Below are 24,014 nucleotides of genomic sequence, written 5' to 3'. Positions count from 1 at the left end.
CAGCAGACGTAAGGCAAGCGGTGTTAATCTCCACCAGCAGAGAACTAGCCTCATATTCTTCAGAGGAGACTTCTTCCAGTGAGAAGTGATTCTTACATTGCAAAAAGATGTCTTTGAAGATGCATTGGAAACTTCACCTCTCTTCTTGCCTTATGCTGAAATTTCCCAAACTCTGGGAGGAAGGAGGATTCTAGGCAGACTGCAGCTACGATTCCTAACACAATCTAAAGAGCAAATGCTCGGCCAGTGCTTAAAATAATGGATTTTAAAAATATATATATTTTTTTTTAAAAAGTTTTTTTTTTTTTTTAATTTTCTGTTCATTTTACTGCTTTTGAAATACAAAATGTTCTCGCATATTCTGCACTCATGTAAGATTCTTCTTCAAGCCCCCACTGTCTTCATAGCTGAGATGAGTTTTTCTTGGCAAATACACACTTGGTCTTTGTCTGTAGCAGTCAGTATTGTCAAATAGAACAAATTCATGGTGAGTGTTTATGGGTTGTTTTGTGTCCTTTATCATATTGCCTCTGCTTTGCACTCATGTGTGCCATTCTGGTAATCCTTTAGGAGGAGAGGAAAGAATTTCACCTCGGAATTTTGACACTCTTTTTTGCGCAGTTCATAATCCATTTTGTTGTGTCTCTCTTTCCAAGGGGAAGGAACCCTCTGTTCGGCAGCTGGCTCTTCTGCACTTTAGGAATATCATTACCCTCAATATTAAGTTGGATGATGCACTATCACGTTCCAGAGCCAGAGTTCCACCTTCTATTATCCAGATGCTGTTAATACTCCAGGTAAATTTGTTATTTTTCCTCAGGTGATTTTCTTTATCTGTCTTTCCCAACTGCATTGCTCAAATCTTCTAAAGTAGCTTCTGTTATTGAGTCTCTATTGAAAACTTCTCCCCAGAACACCAGCCATCCCATGCAATTAAATGTTGTCTCCATCATATCTAGAAAAAGGATCTAGACTCCTAGAAAACGTGCCTTAAGATCAAGGGGATTTGAGAATAAAGACTATTTTTGCAACTGCAGACTGCAAAATAGTGAGTTTTGCAAGAAGGCCAATCTTTGTGGTACTACCATGACTTCCATTAAAAGTTGTGTGTTGCACCACTGGTGATTTGGAGCACAAAGATTCACAGCTGATGTAGGCAACAACGTGAATATGCAATTTGTGGTTGTATCATAATCATAGAATCACAGAATCATAGAATGCTTAAGGTTGAAACGGACCTCTAGAGATCACCTAGTCCAACCCCCTGCACACGCAGGGTCACCTAGAACATATCCTAGAGCTTAGGCTGCGTCCAAGTGGGTTTGGAAGATCTCCAGTGAAGGAGACTCCACAAGCACTCTGGGCAGCCTGTTTCGGGGCTCTGTCACCCTCACAGTGAAGAAATTTTAATTTTAATTTTGTTAAGAAATAACCATATTTTCAGCCACTATGACCAAATTGCATCAAAAATGTAGACATAAAAAGGTACAAGATCAGATGCTGATATTTTCTTTCAGTATTAGACTGTTTAACAAGAAGCAAAAAGAGGAAATGCAGGAATAAAAGCACATTTAAGAAAATATTTTCTTAATTAAAGAGAAGCATGAGTGTGTGATGAGGAGACGAGGGATGAAGCAGAGGGAGAGAGCCAGGACTGGAATTCTTAAGGCGTGAGGAAAGCTGGGAGTTTCCTGAGTGGTCATCTTTTTATTGCTATTCTTACTACAAACAAACAGATTCAGAGCAAATAAAAGAATATAGCTTCTCACACTTGAAGTCACTTTGCTTATCCTCGTCACGCAAAGTGGTGCTGCATCTGGATTAGTTTTAGAAGATGGGATAATCTGAAGGCCAGTGATGAAAATGGAGCGAGGAATAAGATTATCTCCGCTGGATCAAGAACGGATAGTTCAGCCTTGCTATCACAGTGCACATATGTTGGGGTGTATAATGGTGTGTTTAAGCTAGATCTCTCTGAAAAGATACTTAGGCAATAGCACTGCCTGCTTGCCCCCTTATCTGCCTCTCCCTAACCTCCCTCTGCCCAAATGCTTCTTGAAACTTGGCTGATTGTGGCGCAGCGACAGCTATCTCCGAGATATTAAGTTCTATGAGCTTCATGGAAATTAGTGTCTGGAGAGAGCAGAGGAGCCTCCGGGAGAAAATAGAGCATGGGCTTAGCTGCATAATGAGACATCAAAGAATTCACATAATTGAGCTGTGAACGAAACTGTGCTAATAGACACCAGAGATTCCACATTACAGAGCACCATCAGGAATACCTTAATCGCAGGAAGGTGGCCTATCAGACCTCATCCCTTCTTGGAGACTTTGGTAATTTGCTTTTTGAAATCAGGCTTCAGAAGCATCACTGCTGACAGATCTCCCTAGTTTTCTGAGGGTGGAGTTTTCTTGGCTTGTTTAAACTTTCTTTTCAAAAGAATCCGCACTAGCTGTGATTAGGATCCTGCTTCTGGTGAATTAGGTAGCCTCTTGATTTAGGAAATTCATAGGAGCTGACGTGGAGCCACTTGCCAGGATCAGTTCCTACAGCAAGCGATTTCATGGCAAATCTGCTTTCTCCAGCAACTGGATGTGTTAATAAGGTAGATGCCAAATTAGAGGGTAAAGACAAATCCAGTCTCATTGCAAGGCTGCTGATGGAATAATAATAATAAAGTGGGAGGCAGCTTGACCTTGGGTGTTCATTTCTGCATGTGTTAGCTGCAGCTGTATGGTGGGGAACCTGGTGAGGAACGTCCTCTCTTGGCAATAGCTCTGCCAAGCTTGAGGCTTAAAAGCTAATGGAAGTTACAGTAAAGGGTCAGGAAATGGGCTGGGAACGAGCCAGTTACATGCTTAGTAGTGTTAGTCAATTAACTTGATTTCATAGCTAAGTCTGTCTCCCAAATTTAAATGTCAGGCTAAGCAAAGGCAAAAATTATACATTTGTGGCGTAATAATGGAATTTCCTTGGGATTAAGCTAGTGTGTGAATAGGACTGGAGCTGAGAGAGCAACTCAGCTGTCCAGAAACGCGTGGTGACCTTGTGCGTGTGGGTTTCCTACACTGAGAGAAGAGGTCTTGGTGTGGGCACTGTCTAACCGTGTTTCCATCAACCGTGGATATCTCTTCCATAGCGAGCTCAGTGACACTGCAGCGGCTTCCTGAGACCTGAAGGTGAGTCTAGTCATGTTGACCCTGAGGAAGTGTTGCTCCTGATGCCAAGCCAGCCGTGCTTCGGTCCTGGACGGCTGCAGGCGGCGGTTGCATCACTCCAGTGCAGGTCATCTGGTTCCAGGCAGCAGCTGTAACTTCAGCTGAAGGTCACATACTGGCGTGCACCAGTCTGTCCTGTTAGGCTGGATTAAAGAAGCGATGGGTTTTGTAACTAATGCAGGATACAAGTGGTATAATCATATATTGGCTTGTCCTGGTGTAGAGGTAGATCTCTGTCAGTTTATCGAGAGAAGATGCTTTTCTTACGGAGGAGAAGGGAACTTATAAGGAGAAAGAGGAGACAGAAGCTGTAACAATCCTTGAACTTTATTCAGGAGGTAGGTGCTGATCCAGCCAAGCACATTTTGCCTGAGGATGGGCAGTTGAATTGGTTTCAGGAAAATTCCAGTATAATTTCATTGCCTTGTGTCACAGCACAGAGCCAGTGCATGTTACTCGTGTGTTGCTTGCTCAGGGGGCTGCCCTGTGCCAGAGGCCCCACAAGGAGAATAAAAGAGCCACTGCTAAAGAGCTCCAGAATAAAATGGAGCCTGGAATGAAGTTGATGCCCAGACTTAGTTGTCTGGGTGATAGTTTTTCCTTCTTTGCATCAGCTCTTTCATCCTCTCCTCTGTACACTGCTTGCTGGAAGGGTCCGTACCAGGTATTTAAGACCCTTGCCCAGGACGTGGTGATACAGCTGGGACAGAAGGGGTCACCAACCTGACGTGCCTCATGGTTTGCCCACAGAGCCAGATTCCTCCGTTTCCTTGTGTTGAAGACATCAAAGGTAAAACAGGCAGAGAAAACTCCTGTCTTCTCTCTGTACTTCCTCTTTGAAGGAAAGAAGAACTTGCATTTCTGCAACAAAGCTATTACAGCTATTGTAGTGGCTAACTGTGTAGCTAAGGTACCCTCCACTTAAAGGAATGGAAATTAATCCTCCGGTTAATTAGTGCACTCAGCTTCTCCAGTCCAGTACATTCACTTCGGGATATAACCTGGTCCTCGTTGTGATCCTGGTTGTTGATATATCCTGGTAACCTGGATATATCCAGGGATATAACCTGGTCTGGTTGTGACCAGGTGGGCTACTGCCCCAGGGTGGATGGAAAGAGCAATATCTCTTTGCACTTAAAGGGAGGTTAACCAGAAAGCTCAAGCTTTCTGTTGCCACCTGCCTGAAATGTTTATCCTACATGGTTGCTCATAGACAGTATAGGATGCTCAGGATGCCTCCGAAACGCTCGTATGCCTTGCAGGGCCTTAAAGAGCAAGGTTGTGAATGAGACAGGTAAAAGAAGAAGAACTAAAACTGCTTTTCAGCGCCAAAATATATGCAGGAGCTCACGTATATGTTCTGTAGTGTCAACAGTCTCTCCTCGGTGACCTTTCTCTTGGGCTGGAATTAGGAAGCAGGAGAAAGAGGGATAAGCAAAATTAGAGATTAGAAAGGAGTTTTCTCCCTTGTGTTCTGTGAACCAAAGAGAGCAAAACTACCACAAGAAGGTAAACAAAATGTGACTAATTTCTCAAATCACATATTGTGAAAGAAGCCCTTTACCACTGAGACGGGAACATCTTATCTCCAGGTATCTTTCCTGAGGTCTGAGAAAGTCAGGACAGGAGAATAACAGAGTGTTTATCTACATCTCTTGGTTGACAGCAGGATTGTTGCAGTTCACAGAATCTCTCCGGGCAACCCGAGGTAGTAGAGAAGCAGAGAAAAGCAAAGCACCGTCTCTGTCATGCTGAGGGATGAGGCCTCACTAAACCCCAGCTCCAAAGAGAAAAATAAAACCTGTGGTTTCCTTTTCGGCTTCTCTGAGCTTCGCCAGAGCTCCCTTGCCTGTTGTCTCTCTTTGTAAAGGGAGACAAAAAAAGACAAAATGCGCAGAACTGCCCGGTGGGCCCTGTTTGTTCTCTCTCGATGTCCCTACCTGCCTGTGTGGCTCCTCACACTTGAAAGGGGCGGGAAAGCTCCTCGCAGGAGCCGCAAGCAAGTGCAAAGAGCAGCTTGATGGTTCCAAACAAAACGCCCTGTGCTGTCGGGAGACCGCGGGGCTCTCGCTGCAGGGAAGCAGATTTTCCACGTCGCACTGGGAAGCACGGCAAGTGAGGCCAGTTTGCTGTGGCCAAAGGGTTTCATGCTGGGCTCTTGCTTTTCTGAGGTAGCCTTGTGAAGGCTTTTGGACCGGGAGCGAGGGTTGGGCCAAGTGGGGTGTGCGTGAGGTTTCTGGGTGCTTTTCCTCTTGTTTTTACCATTTTAATCCCTAGTTTGGTAAAATGTGCAGAATTGGAAACCTAAAAATAACTGTATCATACTCTCTATATAAATATAAGTCACCATATGCAAAAGCAGAGTTTACCCTGGATTGTGGAAGAATATATTTTCCTCTTTCCTTGCACATAGATGCTTTTCCTGTGCTGGGTGCATTAAATCAGGAGTCATGTAAGGTATCTTACAGCCAGGCTGGTGCCTGAAGTGTAGTGAGGTTTCCTATATTAGTTTGTACTGATATACCCAAAACTGAGAATCTGGGCTTTGAGATTTAATTTCAGAATATTCTGGGTATAAAAGAAGATTGTTGCTTCTAAGCAATACCTATATCTCTCTCTTACTGGTTGTCTCTATCAGTAAGAGCAGCTTGCATAAATTCACATAGGTTTGTTACCCTACCATGAGTTTGTATGGCTGTGACTTTTAACAAGGCAGAGCATTCATTTTTTGAAGGAAAAGATCCTCTTGAAAGAAAAACGTGACCTCTTTTTTTCCTAGTGAGGAGTATTTTTCCTTTTTGCTTTTGCTTTCCTTCGTATGCTTTCTATTATTGTGCCGGTTTCCTGGTGCCGAGAATCATTTCAGCATGGAATTACGAAGAAAATGCTGGAATTGCTTCACGTGGACCTTGGGATGAGCTCAGGCAGGTCGGGATGTGCTGAGAACCAGCCGGGGGCTTCAAAGCCGCGACGGCAGCAGGATCCCCCGTGCGATGGGGAGGAAGCAGCGAGGTCTCCACACACCCTGTGGCTCTGCTGCTGCTTCCTGTGCCCGGGAATATAGACCCTCCTTGGTTATAGCCAAGGGGGGAAAACACAGGCTTCTCCCCCGCTCCTTAATGCTCTTAGCTCTGGTCCATGTGTCCTTATTTCAAGCCCCAACGCTTGTTTTCTGGAGGTGCAGAGAGCGGGCAGCAAGCAGGGTTGCTGGTAAGGGGCGTTTTTGCCGTTAATTCACCCAGTTGTGGACCCTGCTCCTAACTGCAGCCCCTGAGTTGTTCCAGCTGATGTCAGCTAGGTGCATGTACAACCCGGGCTCAACCAAATTGTCCTAACATGCCCTCAGCCCTGAAATTTGCTTCCATTGACAAACCTGGGCTGTTAGAACCTGTACAAAACCTTATAGATGGGAGAGAACCTTAACTGGCGAGAATAAAGAAGAGGTAGATAAATCAAGCCGGTGTTCGTGTGAATTACAGTGTCTCTACAGAGTTTACAGTTACACCGGGGAAGGAGGAGGAGGTTTCTAACTAATTGCATTAGTCTCCACAGACATCCTTTGTGGACCCATTTTGGCCCCTAGACTAAAACTGGCATAAAGATAGCATAGAAAAGTGGAGCCTTGAAAACCTCTGAGGAGGAGATGTTCCCACTGCCCGCAGGTCCTTTGGGGCGCAGTGCTTTAATGCGCCGAGGCTCTCCTGAGGGAACCTCAGTGAGAAAGTTAATCCAAGCTACCTTTCAAAGAAGATTAATTAAGCCTCATTAAAGCCCTATGTGGACATTCATCTGCAGAATTAAAGGACTAAGAAGAGAAGCAAGTTTAAATTAGCTCTAATTCTGAACCAGAGGCCTAAGCACAATTTATCTAATCGGCTTTCTGCTCTCAACGGAGTGAATATTATTGCTTTTTTCCTGAGTGTCCCTGGCCTGACAAACCCGACCTTCCCGGGTGGGCAGTGGGCAAGCAGAGCAGCTCCCACCAGGAGATGCAAGAGGCACCTTCACCTTCTCCAGTCCTTCAGTGCTCCTTCCAAACCATTTTGCTCTCTCTCTGGCCAGCCAGGAGAAACCCTGGAGGAGCTGCAAGCTCAGTGGTCATGCAGAGGGTGGCAGGAAGCTGGTGCTCATGGGCAGCTCTCTCTGGTCTCAGTGTCCCCTCTCCTGCCTTGGGTTATGTCCCCGAGCTGGGTCAAGGCCCAGCACTGCCGTGGTGCAGGCACTGACCAAGGCCCCTCCAGCTCTCTCTGCCCACTAGAGGTGTCCCCACACTGTGGATGGTTTTCTGTAGAAAGGGCTTAGAAGTGACTCTAGCAGCTCGCTCTTTCCATCAAGAATGATGTATTTTTCTCCCAGGTTTTTGGATTTGGGTTTCTTTCTCCTAACCATACTACAGAACATTACTGGAGGGAGATTTTTCCATATAATGTCTCCTGTTCTGTGGCTTTTCCCCAGAAGAGGCATTGAGAAGCAAAAGTGTGGTGAGAGATGAGCAAAATGCACCTAGGCCTGTCCCCCAGCTCCCCTGGTCCTGTTTTGCTGCTGTTACCCCCACTTCAGCATCCTCTTTGCCCTAGTTGAACGAGGATGGGATGGGGCTTGGAGGCAGCACGGATGAGCACAAAGGGAGAAGCAACCCCTCCTGCATGGCACAAATGGGATTTCTGAGCACCTGGAGGAGTTGGTCCTTGTTCCTCCTCCAAGGTTGCCTACTCTCCAGGACAGCTGCAAGGAATTTCTGCCGAAATAAAAGGCCAGGACAAGCCATGAATGGACTGAATGCGCCTCTCAGAGTCATCACCGCCCGTTGAGTGGACGAGGTTAATAGGTGCTTGCTGGCAATTTCACGTCCTTACCCTTTGCTCTCTTGTAGCTGCAGAAACAACTACATGACAGAGTGATACGCTACGCGTACCGTGAAATTCATTAACTTGCCCCTACCCGATAATTAACAGCAATTAAAAGGCAACCAGTTAATCATGTGACCAGGCAGCATTCAGATTACCGTCCCTACTTAGGTCGTCATCTCCTCGTGAGTGTGATTTTATGGCAAGTAAATACATTGGTGGTTTTAGTTACCCAAGTGTCTTTTAAGGCTAAGGGTAATGTGATCTTTGTGCCGGTATTGCAGGTATCCTGTTGGACTCCAAGGAAAAGACAAACGCCTCGTTCCTCCTGTATCATCTTCCTGTATCATTCATGAGCCTTTATCATGGTTTTATTGTTTAGCTGAAGAGAAGGAAGCCTTTGAGAAACTGTGGGATATTTCCATTTCTGACATGTCTGAGTCACACCAGGACAGATGTTCAGGCAGGATGAAGCTAGTGCAGCTCTGTTGAAACTAGAGGAGGAATTAGGCTCATAGTTCTTTCTCAAAAGTTCTCAAATATGATTGTATATTCAACAATGTTCTTCACATTTGAATTGAAAACAAGCAGAAGTTTTGCTCTGTGGAGGCGGCTGTGTAGATAACTAAATTAAATCAAGGATGAGTCAGCTTGGAAAAAGTTCTTTCCATGTCAGTAGTGGGACCTTGCCTTCAACAGAGGCAGCTCAGGTTGTCCATTCCTGCTGCATGGATTCCCACTACATGTGGGTTTGCTCCGGCTGGCTCAGTTCCTCATGGAGGATGAAGCTGCAGGGAGGATCCTGAAGGATGAATGTTTATTGATGACCTAAAACGTGAATTTCTTGGTTGTGAAAGACCCACTACTGTGTCTTTACTAGCTGTCTGGCTGTTGAGCTTCGGCAGGAGCTCGACTAGCACATTCAAATCTCCAAATAACTTCCTTCCATCTAATCATTTCATATCTTTTCCTTATCTTCCATCTTTGTCTTCTGCCTTGTCTTTTGCAACCCGATGTATATAACCCATAGCTTAAAGAAAAATCATATACTGGATTCCTGCAGGTAAGAGGAAGGCTTTTCTTGCCCTAGTGTTTGATCCTGTCTGAGGAGGAAAACCCTCTTGCTCTCTTTCTGCAGCCGAGCCATTCTGAGAAACTCTCACCAACCTCCTGCCAGCCGGGTCTGGGTGTTTTGTCTTCCTTATCTTTTGTCTCCGTCTCAGTGTCACCAGTGAAAGGAAGAGGGAGACAGAGCTGCTTCTCCCGCTGACGCTGACGTGACTTGGCACTTGCTGAAGAGGAAAGTGGCTGTGACAAAATCTTTATTTCCGAGGCAGTCGTGGGGATGGAAGTGCTGGCCTCTGTCAGTGCTGCCATGCAAACTCCTCACCTCTTCCCCGCTTTGAGTGCTGCTGGGGTGAGAAAGGAGATGGCTAGAGATGAGACCAGGCGTGGTTTAACCCTTCATATATTCTAGGCTTTGCCAACACGCTGGGTTTAGGCTAAGGTGATGGGAGGCAACACTGCCAGGGGCTCATAGGGATACAGCCATGAAATGTCTGGCTGCATAAATCTTTAACATACACAAAAAATGGACACGTAGCACGTATGGGAATGGCCTTCAGCGGCTTCATTAACACAACTGGGGTTGTTCTTACAACAGTAATTGTCATAAGAACTGAATCCTGCTATTCAATAACAGTAATTACCTGCCCTGTAAGTTTGCTCTGTGTACTCTGTGTGCTCTATGTGCTCTACACATTTGCTCTATATACCAGACAGAGAATCACAGAATCATTTTGGTTGGAAAAGCCCTTCTGGATCATGGAGTAAACCCATCCCCAGGCTGCCTGCTACTCCGTGTAGCTGCCTGCAAGCAGAGGAGCAAGCAGCTTTCTGGGAGGCTTGCTGAGCACGGCCCCCGTGGATCACTAGGAAACCCCCACTGGGCTGTGGGGTTTTCCTCAGAGAGGAAACTCTTCACTTCAACCTCTTCCCACATCCCGAAAGGTGCCTCCATCACCCTTAAACCCAGCACCTTAGGAGTTAAGCTGGAGATTACAGCCAGCAGCCCCATCCTTCTCTGCAGGATGAGCGAGGTCAGCATTGCACTTGCTCAACTCTTAGGTAGCAAAGATGCAACTGCAGAAGGAAAGTCCTTAAATCCATCCTCTTTCCTGTTCATGGGAATTCAGGAGGTAAGCTGGTTTTTTTTTTTTTTTATTATTATTTTTATCTCTAGAAACTAGTAATCTGGTTGTTTTTGTCCCCCTCCATCTCTGTGGTTAAATTCTGGAAACTAGTAATGCTGTCAGTTACTGGCCATCTACACCCCTGCAGTGAAACCATTTCTAGCACAGATTGTTTGTGCTTAAGGGCTATTGCAGACTGTCACGCAGCAAGTTTTTGCATTGCTGCTGTCAGAAGCAGTCACAGTATTTTAGAAGAAATCCCACACTGTGTATGCCCTATTTCGTTTTTTTTTTTTTTTTATGCCCTTCTCCTACTATCAGCATTAGTGACAAAATGTTGAATTCTCTGAACTTTTGGCCTGATTCTCTGCAGCTGGTTTTATACGCTGTATTTTCCTTGCTAGGAAGATGGCAAAGGCTGAGAAGAATCAGTTCTCAATCCAATAACCCCGTGCATAAACAAAGGCCAGATGCTGCCCCAAAAATGCAATGGAGAAAGCTCAAGCTATATAAAACCAAGGGCTTGGTCTTGCAGACGGGCTTCCCACATGGGCAAATGCCAACGAGGGGCCCAGTGTCCTCATGCACTCGGAATATCCTGATGTTGTGTGGGAGCCTTGCTGTGCTGCAGTGATCAGTAGTGATTCAGTGATGCTGTAACACATCTAAGGTGGAAAAGCTGCGGGATATTAAATATGTGCATAGTTGGGATGCAGATGCCCATGCAGAATGCAACCTGTTGCGCAGCAAGGAAGGAGCCCTTGCTCCAGCACAGCTGACACCAGCAGGGAGAACCAGCGGCCCCTGGGTCTCCATTTCTTCCTCCTGCCAATTCCCTGTGCCACAGCGGGGTTGCTGCTCGGCCGCTCAGGTTTTGCAAGGTGAGACCTGACTCTGTGCAAGATACTGGTTAATCTTGGCCTGCGAGGGCACCGTGCAGCCTGGCCCCTGCAAGCAAGGCCATCTCCTGGGCTCAACTGCAGGGCAGACCTTGCTGTTCCTGTGGTCACCAGTGTCTGTGCACCCGTGCCAAGCCTCTGCCCGCAGCGGTGTCCAAATATCAGGCATTTCACTATAGATACATGGGGTGTCTGCATTGTGGTGGGTCCTGTGACTTTTAGTTTCAGGTTTTCCTGTGGGTGGTTGAGCAACTGTTAATATCCGGTGCTGGCCAGAGCAGCAGCACTGAGTGTGTGGCTCTGTCAGTCGTACTGGCCCATGCTCTGCCAGCAGTTAAGGGAAGAAGTGCATTTCTTAAAGCATTTGTCCTTCCTCTGAGGAATCTGCTGCCTTTAGCAAAAAGACCAGTAGCATTTCTCAGCCCTTCTGTGTTGTGGTTAAGACAGGGCACCCCTCGAGCCCAGGACGTGTCTGACCCCATGAGCATCTTCCTGCAGTGACGTTCCTTTCATGCAGCACCCAGGCAGGACCATGTCAGCAGGCGTGGGTGGGAGGCCAGATGGGGACCCAGCAGACCTAGACCAAGGATGTCCCAGCAGACCCGGTCTCCTTTTTTAGAGGTGCAAGTACAGCTTATTATGTGGGTGGCTTTTATTATTCAGTGGTTACAAGGGAAGTGAAAGGCATCTGGCTGAGAAGACCTTTCTGGATCTTACTAGTGGTGGATGTTACAAGTCAGAATGGAAAACTTTAAAGGGCCTGTGACCTTTTCATGAATACTGAGAAAAAACAGGAGTTTATTGTTGAGCAGTCAGCAGTAGCTTGGTGTTTAATAGTGGCTTATGATTTTTTTAGACACACAAAAATGAGTGAGGACTAAGTATTTCAGACACAAATGAGTTGCCTGAGGCAACTTCCAGTTGTCCTGAAGTGAAGCAGCCTTCGGTGAAGAGCAATGTGGAAGATGAGCTCAGCAGAAGAGCTCACAGGACGGCCTGGGGTTCGCGTGAGGCCTAGAAGAGACTCCCGGAGCTCAGGACCGATGTGAGGTATCGGGGCAGAGCAGGTGGCAAAGGGGAGAAGTGGAGGGAGATGAAGAGTTAAAACAAAAGAAATCAAATACACAAGAGCTGTGTCCAGGTGGAGATCCAGCTGCAGGGGAGTAACGCGAAGCATCAACGGAAAACACCCAAGAGAAGCAGGTAGCAAAAGGAACAGCCAGTTTATTTCTAGCAGCTTGCCTGAGTGAGACGTCCTCTTCCCATGTGCCTGATTCCCAGAGGACGTCGAGGCTTTCGCTCCAGCCTTTTTCTCTCCAGGAACTGTGATTTATACGCTCGGTTCTCTTTTCTGCCATCAGGAGGGTGATGCACGGCAAGATCTGTAGGGTGAGAGGCCTAAGCAGCACGTGGCACTGAACCTCCTGCCTTTCCGACCCGTTGCAGCTTTCACAAGCCAGGCCTTTCCCACAAGATCTTCTGCATCTGCTTACGGGAACGCTGGAAGCCCAAACCTCTGTGTCCTATTCCAGTCTGGCTCTCTAATATTAGAGACATACCAGACTAGCAGCAGCCTAAGCAGCCTGTCAGGGCTGTGTCTTTCTTTTCTTTTTTTGCAGATTGCTTCATGTCTGGGTTTTGTTACAGGAGCCTAAGTGGTCAGCATGAGGTGGGAAGTGGATGATTAATTCCTGAGACAGCCCGAACACCTCCCTGATGGGCTGAAGATGACGCGGTGGTGTCTGTGGTCATTAGGATGTTCGCTGAGGACTGATGTATTTCCATAGTGCTTGCATTCTGGCAGTGCTTTTAAGCAGGCTTGTAAGCGAAAAGGAAAGGATTTCGGTTATTGTGATGAAGACACAACGTGTACCTAGATGCCCCCCTAGCAGGGGCAGAGCGTGTAAATGTAACCTGTACATTTGCAAATCTGTGCAATGTAAATGTGTCATCTGTAAATGTAAATGAGGCAGGTTTTCAGGTTACATTTAGGAAGGATTCTTCAGTGGCCGTTTTAGGAGCGCCGTGAGGCTTGGAGAATTGCTATAAATTTTAAAAGGAGCCCGTGGGCTTCCCTGGCGCCCTTGCTGTTCTTCTGAATGTGCCTGCTTATTAGCAGGGCCAAAAGGAGAAACTGCCACCCGTTCTTTCCCTTTTGATTTCATATGAAGTTATTTAAAAAGGTCGTTCCTTTAAGACCCCAGCCAGGGTGGATGCAGGACAGTGCACCCAGGGTGATGGGACGACACGTTCCGACTCATGAGTTTTGCTCCCGAGCACAAGGGATGTTTCTCTGGAACAATGCACCTTAATGTCATGGTAGGAATTGCGCAGTTACCTTCTAGTTGGGAGGGCAGTAACATCCAACACCTAAGTCAATAACCTGCAATCTTCAGTGCCGTATGACCCTTCTGGGGACGTTTATGGGTCTGTATGTCAAAAGTAGTGGTGCACTGGGTCCTTTTAATGCTTTCAGACTGCGACATGCAGTTCTCTTTCTCCAAACGATTTAATCAGAGGTAATGAAGTAAGCAGCCTGGGTGCTGTGTTATATTCTGTAATATTTATCTCTTTTCTTGATGCTGACTACGACCTTTTCTGTTTACAAGAATTTCACCCCATCAGGACTCCAGTTACCATTATCAGTGCCTTGAAGGATGCTGGGGATACGGCAGACTCCTGTCGCCAGAAAAATTACGTTATTAACTTTCCAAACATCATGAGGTGACTGTTGCATTTCAGAACAATGTAACCAAAATCAGGACTTGCTCCAGAGCTACACTCTTCCACAAATGCTAAGGCTCTTGCTGCTGTTTGATATTAACTATTTTGGCCTTCAGCTGGGAAATAAATGGGTCAGGGAGAGCCTATGAAAGGCGCTTAATAGATACATCTAACACTCTGAAGGAAGCAGGAAAGCCCTGCTAAAATGGAATTGGGTTCATTGATGGTCACGGTAATATTTTAGAGTTAGTTTTTGCATGTCTGCAGAGTATATTTTGTGCAAAAGATAAGGGTAAAGCCTCTGTTTTACTGCTGCTGCTCCAAGTTGTCCTTTTTTTCCTCCAGATGGTGACATGGCTTCCTGTAAGCTAAGCAGCCAGCCTGCTCCATCCAACTTTTGCTTTACTGCTATATTTTGACATGCCAAACAAATAAGATATCAAGCAGTAAGTATAAGAAGAACCAAGAGCTACCAAAATAGCAAGAAAATAAATAAACCTTTTTATACTGGTGCATTTTAAATCCTGCCATGAGTTTCTCAGAAACCGCTTTGGCATGGATGCAAATCACAAACTGACTTTCATGCAGCGTTTAAGCGTAATTACTTAAAGATTTGGGAAAGGATGCTTTGCTTTTTAAAATACCCATTTATTACGAGTATATATTGATACACACCCCTTCCCACTTGAACTCCTCGCCCCCTCAGACCCATATCTGGCTTTTCAGTTTGTTTCGAAAGTGAATGACTGCCAGACAGAGGGATCCAACTAATGGCTGGCCAGGGTCACAGAAGGAGGTTTTACACTGTAAAAAAATGGTATTTTGTAGTCTCTGTGCTTGAATGGGAGCAGCTAAGAAAAGCTGGAGTGAAAAGAAGGGCGGAGGATAACACAGAGAGAGAAGAACTTGAGTTGTGTTGCGGGCAACTGGTAATTCTCTGTGTTCATTCTCCTCAGCTTAGCTATGCTTCTTCACAAGAATTAATAACGCTTAAACACAGAGAAGGGAATAAAGCCTTGTCCCAGATTCCGGGCATGAGCAATGCTAAGTACTTTTGCTGCTAGTGCTGTATATCATATCTAGGAAGCTGGGTCTGGAGGTAACTGATGGCCTGAGATGTCGGTCTTTGCCAATGGGAATGGGTTATGAATTTGATATGATCATGATGGCTGCGAGATTAAAGGCTGGGAGAGCTGGGCCTGTTCAGCCTGGAGAAGAGGAGGCTGAGGGAGGACCTGATCAGTGTCTATAGATACCTCAAGGGAGGCAGTGAGGAGGATGGGGTGGCCTCTTTTCAGTGGTGGCCAGCGACAGGACAAGAGGAAACAGCCACAAACTGCAGCACCAAGAGTTCCCCAGGAACTTAAGGAAACACTTCTTGACAGTGAGGGTGACAGAGCCCTGGCACAGGCTGCCCAGAGAGGCTGTGGAGTCTCCTTGTCTGGAGATCTTCCAAACCCACCTGGATGCTGCCCTATGTCCCGTGCTCTAGGTGACCCTGCGTGTGCAGGAAGGTTGGACTAGATGACCTCTGAGGTCACTTCTAACCTTAAGGATTCTGTGATTCTATGAACATGTCAGAAATTAGTTTAAAATAATAGGTGCACCTTCACCAAGCCTCCTGAGTTATTTCTAGGTTATTTTTATCAGTTTTTAATTGATCGAATAGCATGGGTTCATTCTGCAGCTACCGCGGTCTTCCAAGCTTTCAGACTCACTGCCTGTGCCCTCACTTTCCTATTTGTATTTGTGAAGCCTGAAAGGACGTAGCACATTTCCAAAGATTGTTATCCGTTCTTTAACTCCACTGGTGGAGCTCCTGTTTCTGCTTAGTTAGCCGTGATTTATTACTTTTCATGCACAAACTTCTCTCAAGTGGAGGAGCAGGAACGTGGCCACCCGTGTCCGTCAGCCAAGTACCGCAGCCCAGAGGCAAAACACACCACTCAGAAACTCATATTCTCAAACACTCAGGCCAATATTTTTTTTTGTAGACACTTTTTGGGGAATCATACCAAGCAACAGATGCATCCTGGACATCAGGATCCCTTCACGTATTGAAGGAAGTGTTGCAGTTTTACTCATGTGACCGCATGCGTCTCTCTGGCTTCTTTGATTCTGGCGTGTTTATTGGGCTTTTGACAATCTGAAATCTGCTGAATTCCCACTGAATTTGACATTTATGGTCTTAACTTTACGAGAAGATACATCAAAATATATATCCTACATCTGTACAGAGCCGCATTGACATGTGGATGTGCTTTGAGGAACAAGGGGAATCCTTCACATGAGTAGAAAGGGCTCTGACCAGGCAGCAGTAAGTGCAGAGAGACCCCCAGGTCACAGCACTTACCTGGCAAGTGCCCAGCCTTTTAAGACCACTCCTGGGTGGAATGGGATAATGAAGTGCTGAAAGCAAAAGCTTTTGCTATGTTCGAATCTTACCATGAGTGGGTTTAATGTGATTTTTGCCTGGATAACAAGTGCCAAGGATCTGTGAAAGCACCTCAGTGTAAATATATATATTTATGCTTACAAATTCGTGTTTCAACAGAAGTATATTTTGTTGAAAAGATCTTGGAAGGGGTATTTCAGAGTCCTGGCTTTATCTTTTCCTTAATCCTGGTGGCATTGCTTTGATGGCAGTGACACCTCGTGGTACCAGCCCCTGGTGCAGCATCCAGAGCTGCTTCATCTTTCCTCTGCGTGGTCAGTGCGGGTTTACGATAGCAAAAAAAGCCCAGGGAGGTATTTAGTTGATCTTTCCAGAGTTAATCCTGCATTGCCCATGGATGCAGCTTTGTACACCTGATACTGACCCTCTCCAAGCATTCATGGAGTTCCTGCATGGTGGGGGGGAGGTCTCTCCAGCTGGTCTCTCCACATCTCATCTCATCTGGCTTTCCAGGAGGAGGAATCAGCCATGATGAAGAGACTTGCTGTCTCTCCATGCCCATGAGCAAAGGAAGAGTTTGGCTCAAGGAGACAGCGTTCACCCGGGGTGTCCTCTCTCTTTCAGGGGGTTCACGAGTCGAAAGGAGTTACTGAAGATTACTTGAAACTGGAATCCCTGATCCAGAAAGTCGTTTCTCCTTACTTGGGCACGTATGGCCTGTATTCCAGCGACGGACCCTTCACACATGCCGCCTGTATTTTGGGTAAGAACAATCGTGGCTCTGCTGGCAGAGCACGGAGCGCCTCCCTGACAGGCTGCCCCACACAAGGTCCACCTAAGAGGAGACCGTGTCTGCTGTCCCAGCGTGACCAGGCTCCTTCCCAAGGCAAGGTTGGGGATGTGCCCTTAGAGCAAAGCACATCATTGTAGCACTGCTTTTTATTTTAAACCCATGAGTCTAGGGTGTATATCTCACTTTTCCACTGTACCTTTGAATGAGAAGGTTGGCCCTGTTTCTGGAGTGAAGAGCGCTGTTCCTCAGTGCACAAAGACGGTGCCAAGTGGTTTAAAGCTGTAAAGAGAGTGGGAATGGGGCCCTGAGAAGAATGCGTGCTGAGCCTGCAAACACGCAAAAGCTTTTTGCAGAGGGGAAGGTCCAAAGGAAATCTCCGTGCTGCTGAGAGAAGCAAAACAGAGTTGATCCCGCATGGCAAGGGCAGCTCCGATGCCACGGAAGGGAAACTTCCCAGGGCCACCTCAGTTAGACACTGGAATAAGCTCTTTCTGGAGCCTGGAGAAAAATACCCATTACTAGAAGGCCTCTATGCATGCCACATAAGCACCCATAAGGAGCAGGGTGGGTACACGCGGTCCTGCCTCGTGGCAGAGGGGCCGACGAGGTGACTGTTGAGTCCCTTCCAGTTTATTGTCCGTGACATCCTGAGCACCAAAGCGTTCAGGGACTCCTGCAAAGGCAAGATTAGGCCTTAGGATGGGGGTCTTTTGAAAAGCCCCTTTATTAATTGGATCTGATGTAAGTGCAAGGGAGACACTAGCAGCGCAAATCGAAAGGGAAATGTGGCAAATTGTACCCAAAGACTTATATGTAAATACAGCGATAGCCTGCTTGAATGGAGAAAGCAGAGGAGCAAATGGGTTAAATGGTGCGTTTTCTATGCAGGCAATTCCATCTGTTTGCTTGCCAGGAATGGTCATTAAGGTAGTTGATTTTCCCCTGAAGCTGAATGGAAAAAAATGGTTGCGTTGCAATAGGCACTTAAGAAACAAATCAGTTTTACGTGAATAAATCCAGGCCAGTTATAAGAAACAAATCAGTTTTACGTGAACAAATCCAGGCCAGTTATTTATGGAAAATGGTTCAAAATTACTACTTTATGTTTGTCACTTGCCATTAAAGGGCCACAGGCATTTAAATATATTCCCAAATTGATGTTTTCTGAGTACAGGCTTTTGTATGTCAGGTCCAAAAGAAAAAAAAAAAAAGTACCTAAGGCCTAATAAAATTCCAGTGAAATAGGTTTCTACAAAATAAATGTTCCTTGTGATTGCAGAAGATGGTGAGGTTGGTTGGTTGGTTCCAAGGGAGTTGAGCACAAAAGTCCCTGCTACTTTTAAATGAACGCCTCGAGTTCTGTCCAGCTATTTGGTGGTAGGATTTAAAGCAATATTTTTTGTGGGACTGCTGCCCCCCTTTCTTCTCCATCTGGAGGGCCTTCCCTTCCAGCCCAACCTCGATGTGACCAAAAAGCCAGAGCAAGCAGTTTTCCTGGCACGGTCGCACCAGGAATGCTTCTCTGAATGCCAGATCAACAAGGACAAGGTCTGAAAGTGAACTCGGCTCCCTCAGTTTTCAGTGTTGAGGCAAAACAAATCTGCAAAATGCAGTTTGAAGTGCAGGTTTTTATTTTCCTTTTGTGCAGCATATGACTAATCTCTGTCCAGGTAAACAGGTTGGTACAACTTTAGAAGAGAAGAGTATTTCTGAAGGAAACAGTATGGGCTGGAGGAGATACCGACATCTGCATCATAATTTAAAGTGGGCAGTTTATATCCAGTGACTGCGGTCACCTTCCAGCCTGTCCCTCATTCCCTTTTTGGAGACGGCAAAGAGACAGCAGCAGGCAGAAAACTCCAAAAGGGAGATTAGTCACACCACATTTTCTAATACAAATGAGTCTTAGCAGTGTGAAATCTCCCCACTAGTTAGAAAGAGATGATCTAGCTCCAGGAGAACATTGCAGTGCTGAAGTACTCGCCGAGGATCTCCGTGCTGAATTGCTGCCCTCTACTGCTCAGTGTTTGGAAAGAACCCACTTGGCCAAAAGCAGCATTAATAAAATTTCCATAGGAAAAATAAAATTTCTGAGGGCAGGTTTATTCCCCCAAACTGCTGCAACCCAGCTCACGCTGCACAAGGATCATGGTGCTCTTTGCTTGCGTGGCCTCTGAGCAGTGCTTCAAATCTAAGTTTTTTGAAAATGGTTAGTAAGAACTGCCTGCTTTACTCCTTGTGTCCTAGATTTGCAGGGGCCTGATTTTCCCGAGTTGAGTGGCTGCTTCCTTGCTTTCGTATGGAGATTGGTAACAATACAGTTTTGGTTTGATGGGAAGAAATGAGGTTTTGAGAGCACAAGTAGGGGTAAAGTGAAACACAGCCCGATTCCCTTAGACCTGGTGCAAAGTTAGCTTTCAGACACCGCTCAACTACTAGCAATTAGTGATAACCTTTACAAACAAAAATAATTAAGGGCAGAATTTCCCATTCCGAATTCATTTGCAACTGCATCTCAAGTGATATACGGTATGTAGTATTTTACTGCAGCTGCTGAAATCATATAAGGGAATCTTAGATATCATGTTTAAAAATGGCCTTTAATTCACTAAAGGGGGCTAGAAAATGTGAATCCCGTGGGTAGATAAAGCCAGGCCAAGGTATTTTAAAAAATTTCTGTGGTTTAAGAAAGACTTGAAGTCCTTAGGCCCTTGCCTCTTCTTTGTCCACACCTGTAGTTTGTGATACCATAGGAGTGGCACGTGCAGTAGATAGTGACCCGTGTCTTTGTCTGTTCCCAGAGAAGCGGTACTTCAGGCGCTCCAAGTCAGGTGACATCCTGGCCAAGAACCCCGTGGTGAGATCCAAGAGCTACAACAACCCGCTGCTGACGCCCGTGGCCGAGTACGAGAGCGAGGCCATCGCTGCCAACGGCACGGGCATCCGGAGGCACTCCGTTTCCGAGATGACCTCCTGCCTGGAGCTCCAGGGATACTCCAATCTCACCACTATCATGGACAGTGGTTCCAAGAGCTCCGTGACGGCCACAAAGAACTCGCTCTCAGGAGACCAGGAAAGGTCTGGCGCTGGTTCAGTGCAATGTTCCAGCAAACTCAACGCAGCTGAGCCACCACAAAAAGGACTGTTTCACCCTATGGATGACCCACATAGGTCTTTTGAGCTGGACAGGGACCCTGCCTTGATTTCGGTTCCTTCTTCCAGCCCTGAGAATATAGTGGATCAGATTTTGGAGTCCATCGACTCCGATTCTGAAGGTATTTTCATAGATTTTGGCCGAGGCTGTTCCAATTCGTCGGCCTACAACGTGGACGTGAACAGACAGAGCATCATGTGAAGGTGACGTCAGGGGACAGAGCTTGGGTTTTAATATATTCTACATGGAAGTTACTAATGCGAGCAGTCAGACTGTGGGTGAGCTGTGTATGCCTAGGGACCAGCCCCTCAGGTGCAGGTCACCACCACTGCACTGAAATACACACTCGGAACAGGTGACAAGAGGTGGGAACAGGGGAGAAAAACCCCCGGCACCTCGGTACCCACCTGCTCTGCGGTCTCATTTCTTACTGTCTTTCTAAACATGGAGATTCACAAACTGAAAGGTGTCTGGCAACTTGCTCTTAGTGCTCCTGGCAATGTTTGCTCGGTAAGAGAGCCTACCAAACAGCTGTGATCACTTTTACCTACTTCAAGAAATTCCTGTAAAAGTTCAGGTTGTTCTCTGGACAGTAACATCTCAGGCAGAGCACAGAAACATATTCTTAAAAAAAAAAAAAAAAAAAAGAAAAACCAAAAAGCAAAGTTTGTGGCCCTTCATGCCACAGAAAACAGTGGTAAAGAAGTCTTTTAATCTTTTACTGTACATCTTGTATGCACTCCCAGTGATGACTAGAGCCCTTGGGAAAGGCAAATAAACAGAAACGTGCTACCTGATGCCATGCAAAGGCTCTTGTCTTAATGTTCTGTTTCCCAGCCAGTGCCTTGTGCCTGGGAGAGCATTGTCTTCAAACTGGCCCTTAGGACCGTGTTGCATTGCCCTGGGTGTACTTAACATGGCACTGCCAGGAATTCTGTGCACCGTCAGCTCCTGCGGTGTCTGCTGTGTGGAGAGCGTCCAGCACAAGCCAAGTTACTCGTTTCCTCAATAAATAAAAACATGCAAAATGTTTTCGTGGCAAAATCCTCATTATATAATTATGTTCTTAAAGGAATACTGTAGGAATAAGGAATATATTTATGTTCTTAAAGGAATACTGTAAATTATGTATTGATAGTTGGGGAGTGCGAGCCTTGTAGTTGTTCTGATCCAGAACACTCTCAGCCCTTTGATTGTGCCTAGCAGTAACAAGCTAGAGCATCCGTGCCAGTGGCTTTCCAGGGGACTGATACACATGCTGCTGACTGGAACTGGCAACATTACATTATTTTTATTATGTTTGACCCGAGGATTCTGCAGGAAATGAAGAGCAAGTTGCCTGCTGCAGGGGACTGCTTGGCAGGACTGCTCACCAGCGGGTCGGGCGACACCTCGGGCTTTGGTACAGGTGCTGCAAGATCTGCCAGCTCAGCTCTGCGCCTGCACTGACACTCACCAGACTGCCACAAGTTTGGATTGCATTTCCAGACTCGAGGCTTGGCTTTTGATGCTTCGTTTCTGTTGGCCTCATTACTTGGTCTTCTGGAAACCATTAGCTCAGTCTCTTTGTGCCTTCCTGCTTCTCTGCTGGAGTTTTTGGGTCCCTAATGGATGGGCAGGCTCCCCTTAATACAGAGATTTGGGAGACTCAACGGAGGAAGGAACTGCAAGGAGGAGGCCAGGGTTAGGTGCCTGTCATGCTCCTTGGTGTCCGCTGTGTTCAACTGCCAGCCCTCCCCTGCAGGTAGGCACTGAAGTCAGGTTTAAAAGCTCCAAGAATAAGGAAGTTCTTCTATGCCTCAACAGCCACAAACCTAGCAAAGCAGGACATCCTTGAGCAGGATGTGAGCGCTTCCCAAATTCTTAGGTCAGAAAAAGGGATTTTGCAACCTTGCTTACCCTGGCAGCAGGAAGACTATAGGTTGGCTTACGTTAACAGCACACATATACAGACTTAGGCCCATTCATCAGAACAACGTTGGGGGCAGGAGGGGAGAGATAAGGGGAAAAGAGCAAGGCCAGCCCCAAAAGGTGTGACTACCAGCTGGGACAGAGTGGAGGGAGTATTTAAGGGAATGGAGCGCAAGTGTCTTGTGAGTCATCTGTTGCCTCTGGGTGGTGGTGAGTGTGTTCTGCAGTGCTGCTGAGCCAGAAGGAAGAGGCTCTTACTTATCCCCTCTGGAATGGTAAGGATCTGGGTTTCCTGGAGTTGCAGTAGGTTAACCTGATGATGCTAAAATGGTATTCCATTTGTGGCAGTTGTTCAGAGCTAACTGAGCTCTGTTTGACTCTCCCCAAGCAAATGTGTTGGATATAGAAGTCTGCTTTATCTGCTCTGCAAAGGCTTTTCTCAGGGTAGTTACTGAAGAAGGAGCAAACTCAGGTTGAGAAGACCAGCTCCAGCTGCATCTAAGGCCTGCTTATTAGTTAGAGAAAACATATAAACCCAGCAGTTCTGCTAAAAAGAGTCTGAAAACCTCAAGTTGAAGAGAAATTCCCTCCTGCAGTGGTGACTGAGTGGCTTTTATCTCTGCTTCAAGTTTATATCAAAACATGTAGGTGGTGGCTATGACTGCAGGAGCATTCCCTGTCAGCCCGTCCTCTCCATGCTACCATCAGCTGAGGCATTTCACATCCCAACCCCTTAGATAAGGTGTTTGCTGCCCTTCCCTGCTTGGGATGGGTTTCCAAGCCCTCCGAGAGATATACTGAGCACCTGCTGGCACTTACTGTTCCTCTCGTCAGCGCTGCAGGGTGAGCTCTGCAAGCAAAAGGAGCAGCGACACCAACACTGTGAGTAGCTGCAGAGAAATACTGCAGCTCCCCAAAGTACAATCAGCACTAGCAGAATAACTGGTTGTGAATCACACTGCCCAAACAGGGACCGTTTTGCTTGAAAACGGAGGAAATGTCTTCCCATTTTTCAGTTGGTTCCTGGCAAGCTTTTCTGGTCGCTGCTGTCACTGAGACAGACGTGCTTGCTGGTACCAGCAGCTCCCGTAGGCTGCTGGCTGAACCATGAGCTATTGGAGCTTGGGAGCTTACATATGGGCAAGAAGAGCAACCATCTTGGCCCTTTTGCTAAAATTCAGGTCCAAAATATGTGCCCTCAGGGGCATGGGCTCTGCAAACTTGTGACTTCTTACTCTGCATGACACAGTGGCAAGGGAGCTGGGAAAGTGGCAATGCCAACACATGTTGCTGTGCAAAAAAACCCCATGTGCTGCCACCTGGAAAAGCCAAGGGGCTCGGTCGGCACTTGGCGGAATGAGGATGTGGTGGAACAAACAGACCTTGTGTTGCTAGTTAGACTTTCTCCATCCTAGTCTTTCATCTCCTTCGTGTCCCTGAGCTCTGCAGTGTCATTTCAGAGCTGTCACTTAAGAATTCTTCCCGAGAATCAAAAGTTTGAGGGGGAAAAATCCTCAGATACCACTGGAGGTGGTGATGCCACCAACAACGTATGCAGCTCCTTTAAGAAGTCATAAATCCTCAGCACCACATCCTCCAGGAGAATGAAATTTTTGTTTTATAATTGGAGGCCTCTTTGCACCTTTCCCCAACAGGAAGAAACCCCCCTCACTGTTACTCTCACCCCAGCAGTGCTGCTCATACCTGAACCCACGTTTTGGAGACTTGCAGGAAGGGTTCAGCTTTGAGCCCCTTGTAATGCTGCAATCACCTGGGTGTCTTAATATTCTTCAGGCAGCTAATACAGCTAGTAATTAAACAGTGGGAGTAGCCTGTCCTTTCCCAAATGGTCCTTGTGGTGCCTAGTTGGATTAGCAAGC

The 24,014-nt window shown here is 46.5% G+C and overlaps 1 protein-coding gene across 3 annotated transcripts in view; it reads left to right on the top strand.

Moving 5' to 3' along the window:
* PRR5 (proline rich 5) overlaps positions 1-21,192 on the top strand; it is a 49,849-nt gene extending 28,657 nt beyond the window's left edge. For all 3 annotated transcript variants that reach the window (XM_026050352.1, XM_026050351.1, XM_026050353.1), the window contains 3 exons: positions 657-797; positions 16,901-17,039; positions 19,871-21,192. In XM_026050352.1, the coding sequence (XP_025906137.1) occupies positions 657-797; positions 16,901-17,039; positions 19,871-20,424 (834 nt within the window). In that variant the 3' untranslated portion in view covers positions 20,425-21,192. The remainder of the gene's footprint in view (positions 1-656; positions 798-16,900; positions 17,040-19,870) is intronic.
* The last annotated feature ends 2,822 nt before the right edge of the window (positions 21,193-24,014 follow it).

The sequence above is a fragment of the Nothoprocta perdicaria genome, unplaced genomic scaffold (genome assembly GCF_003342845.1).
Source record: "Nothoprocta perdicaria isolate Ctin4 unplaced genomic scaffold, notPer1 scaffold_68, whole genome shotgun sequence".
Lineage (NCBI taxonomy): Eukaryota > Metazoa > Chordata > Aves > Tinamiformes > Tinamidae > Nothoprocta > Nothoprocta perdicaria.
This window is presented reverse-complemented; position numbering and strand designations above follow the sequence as displayed.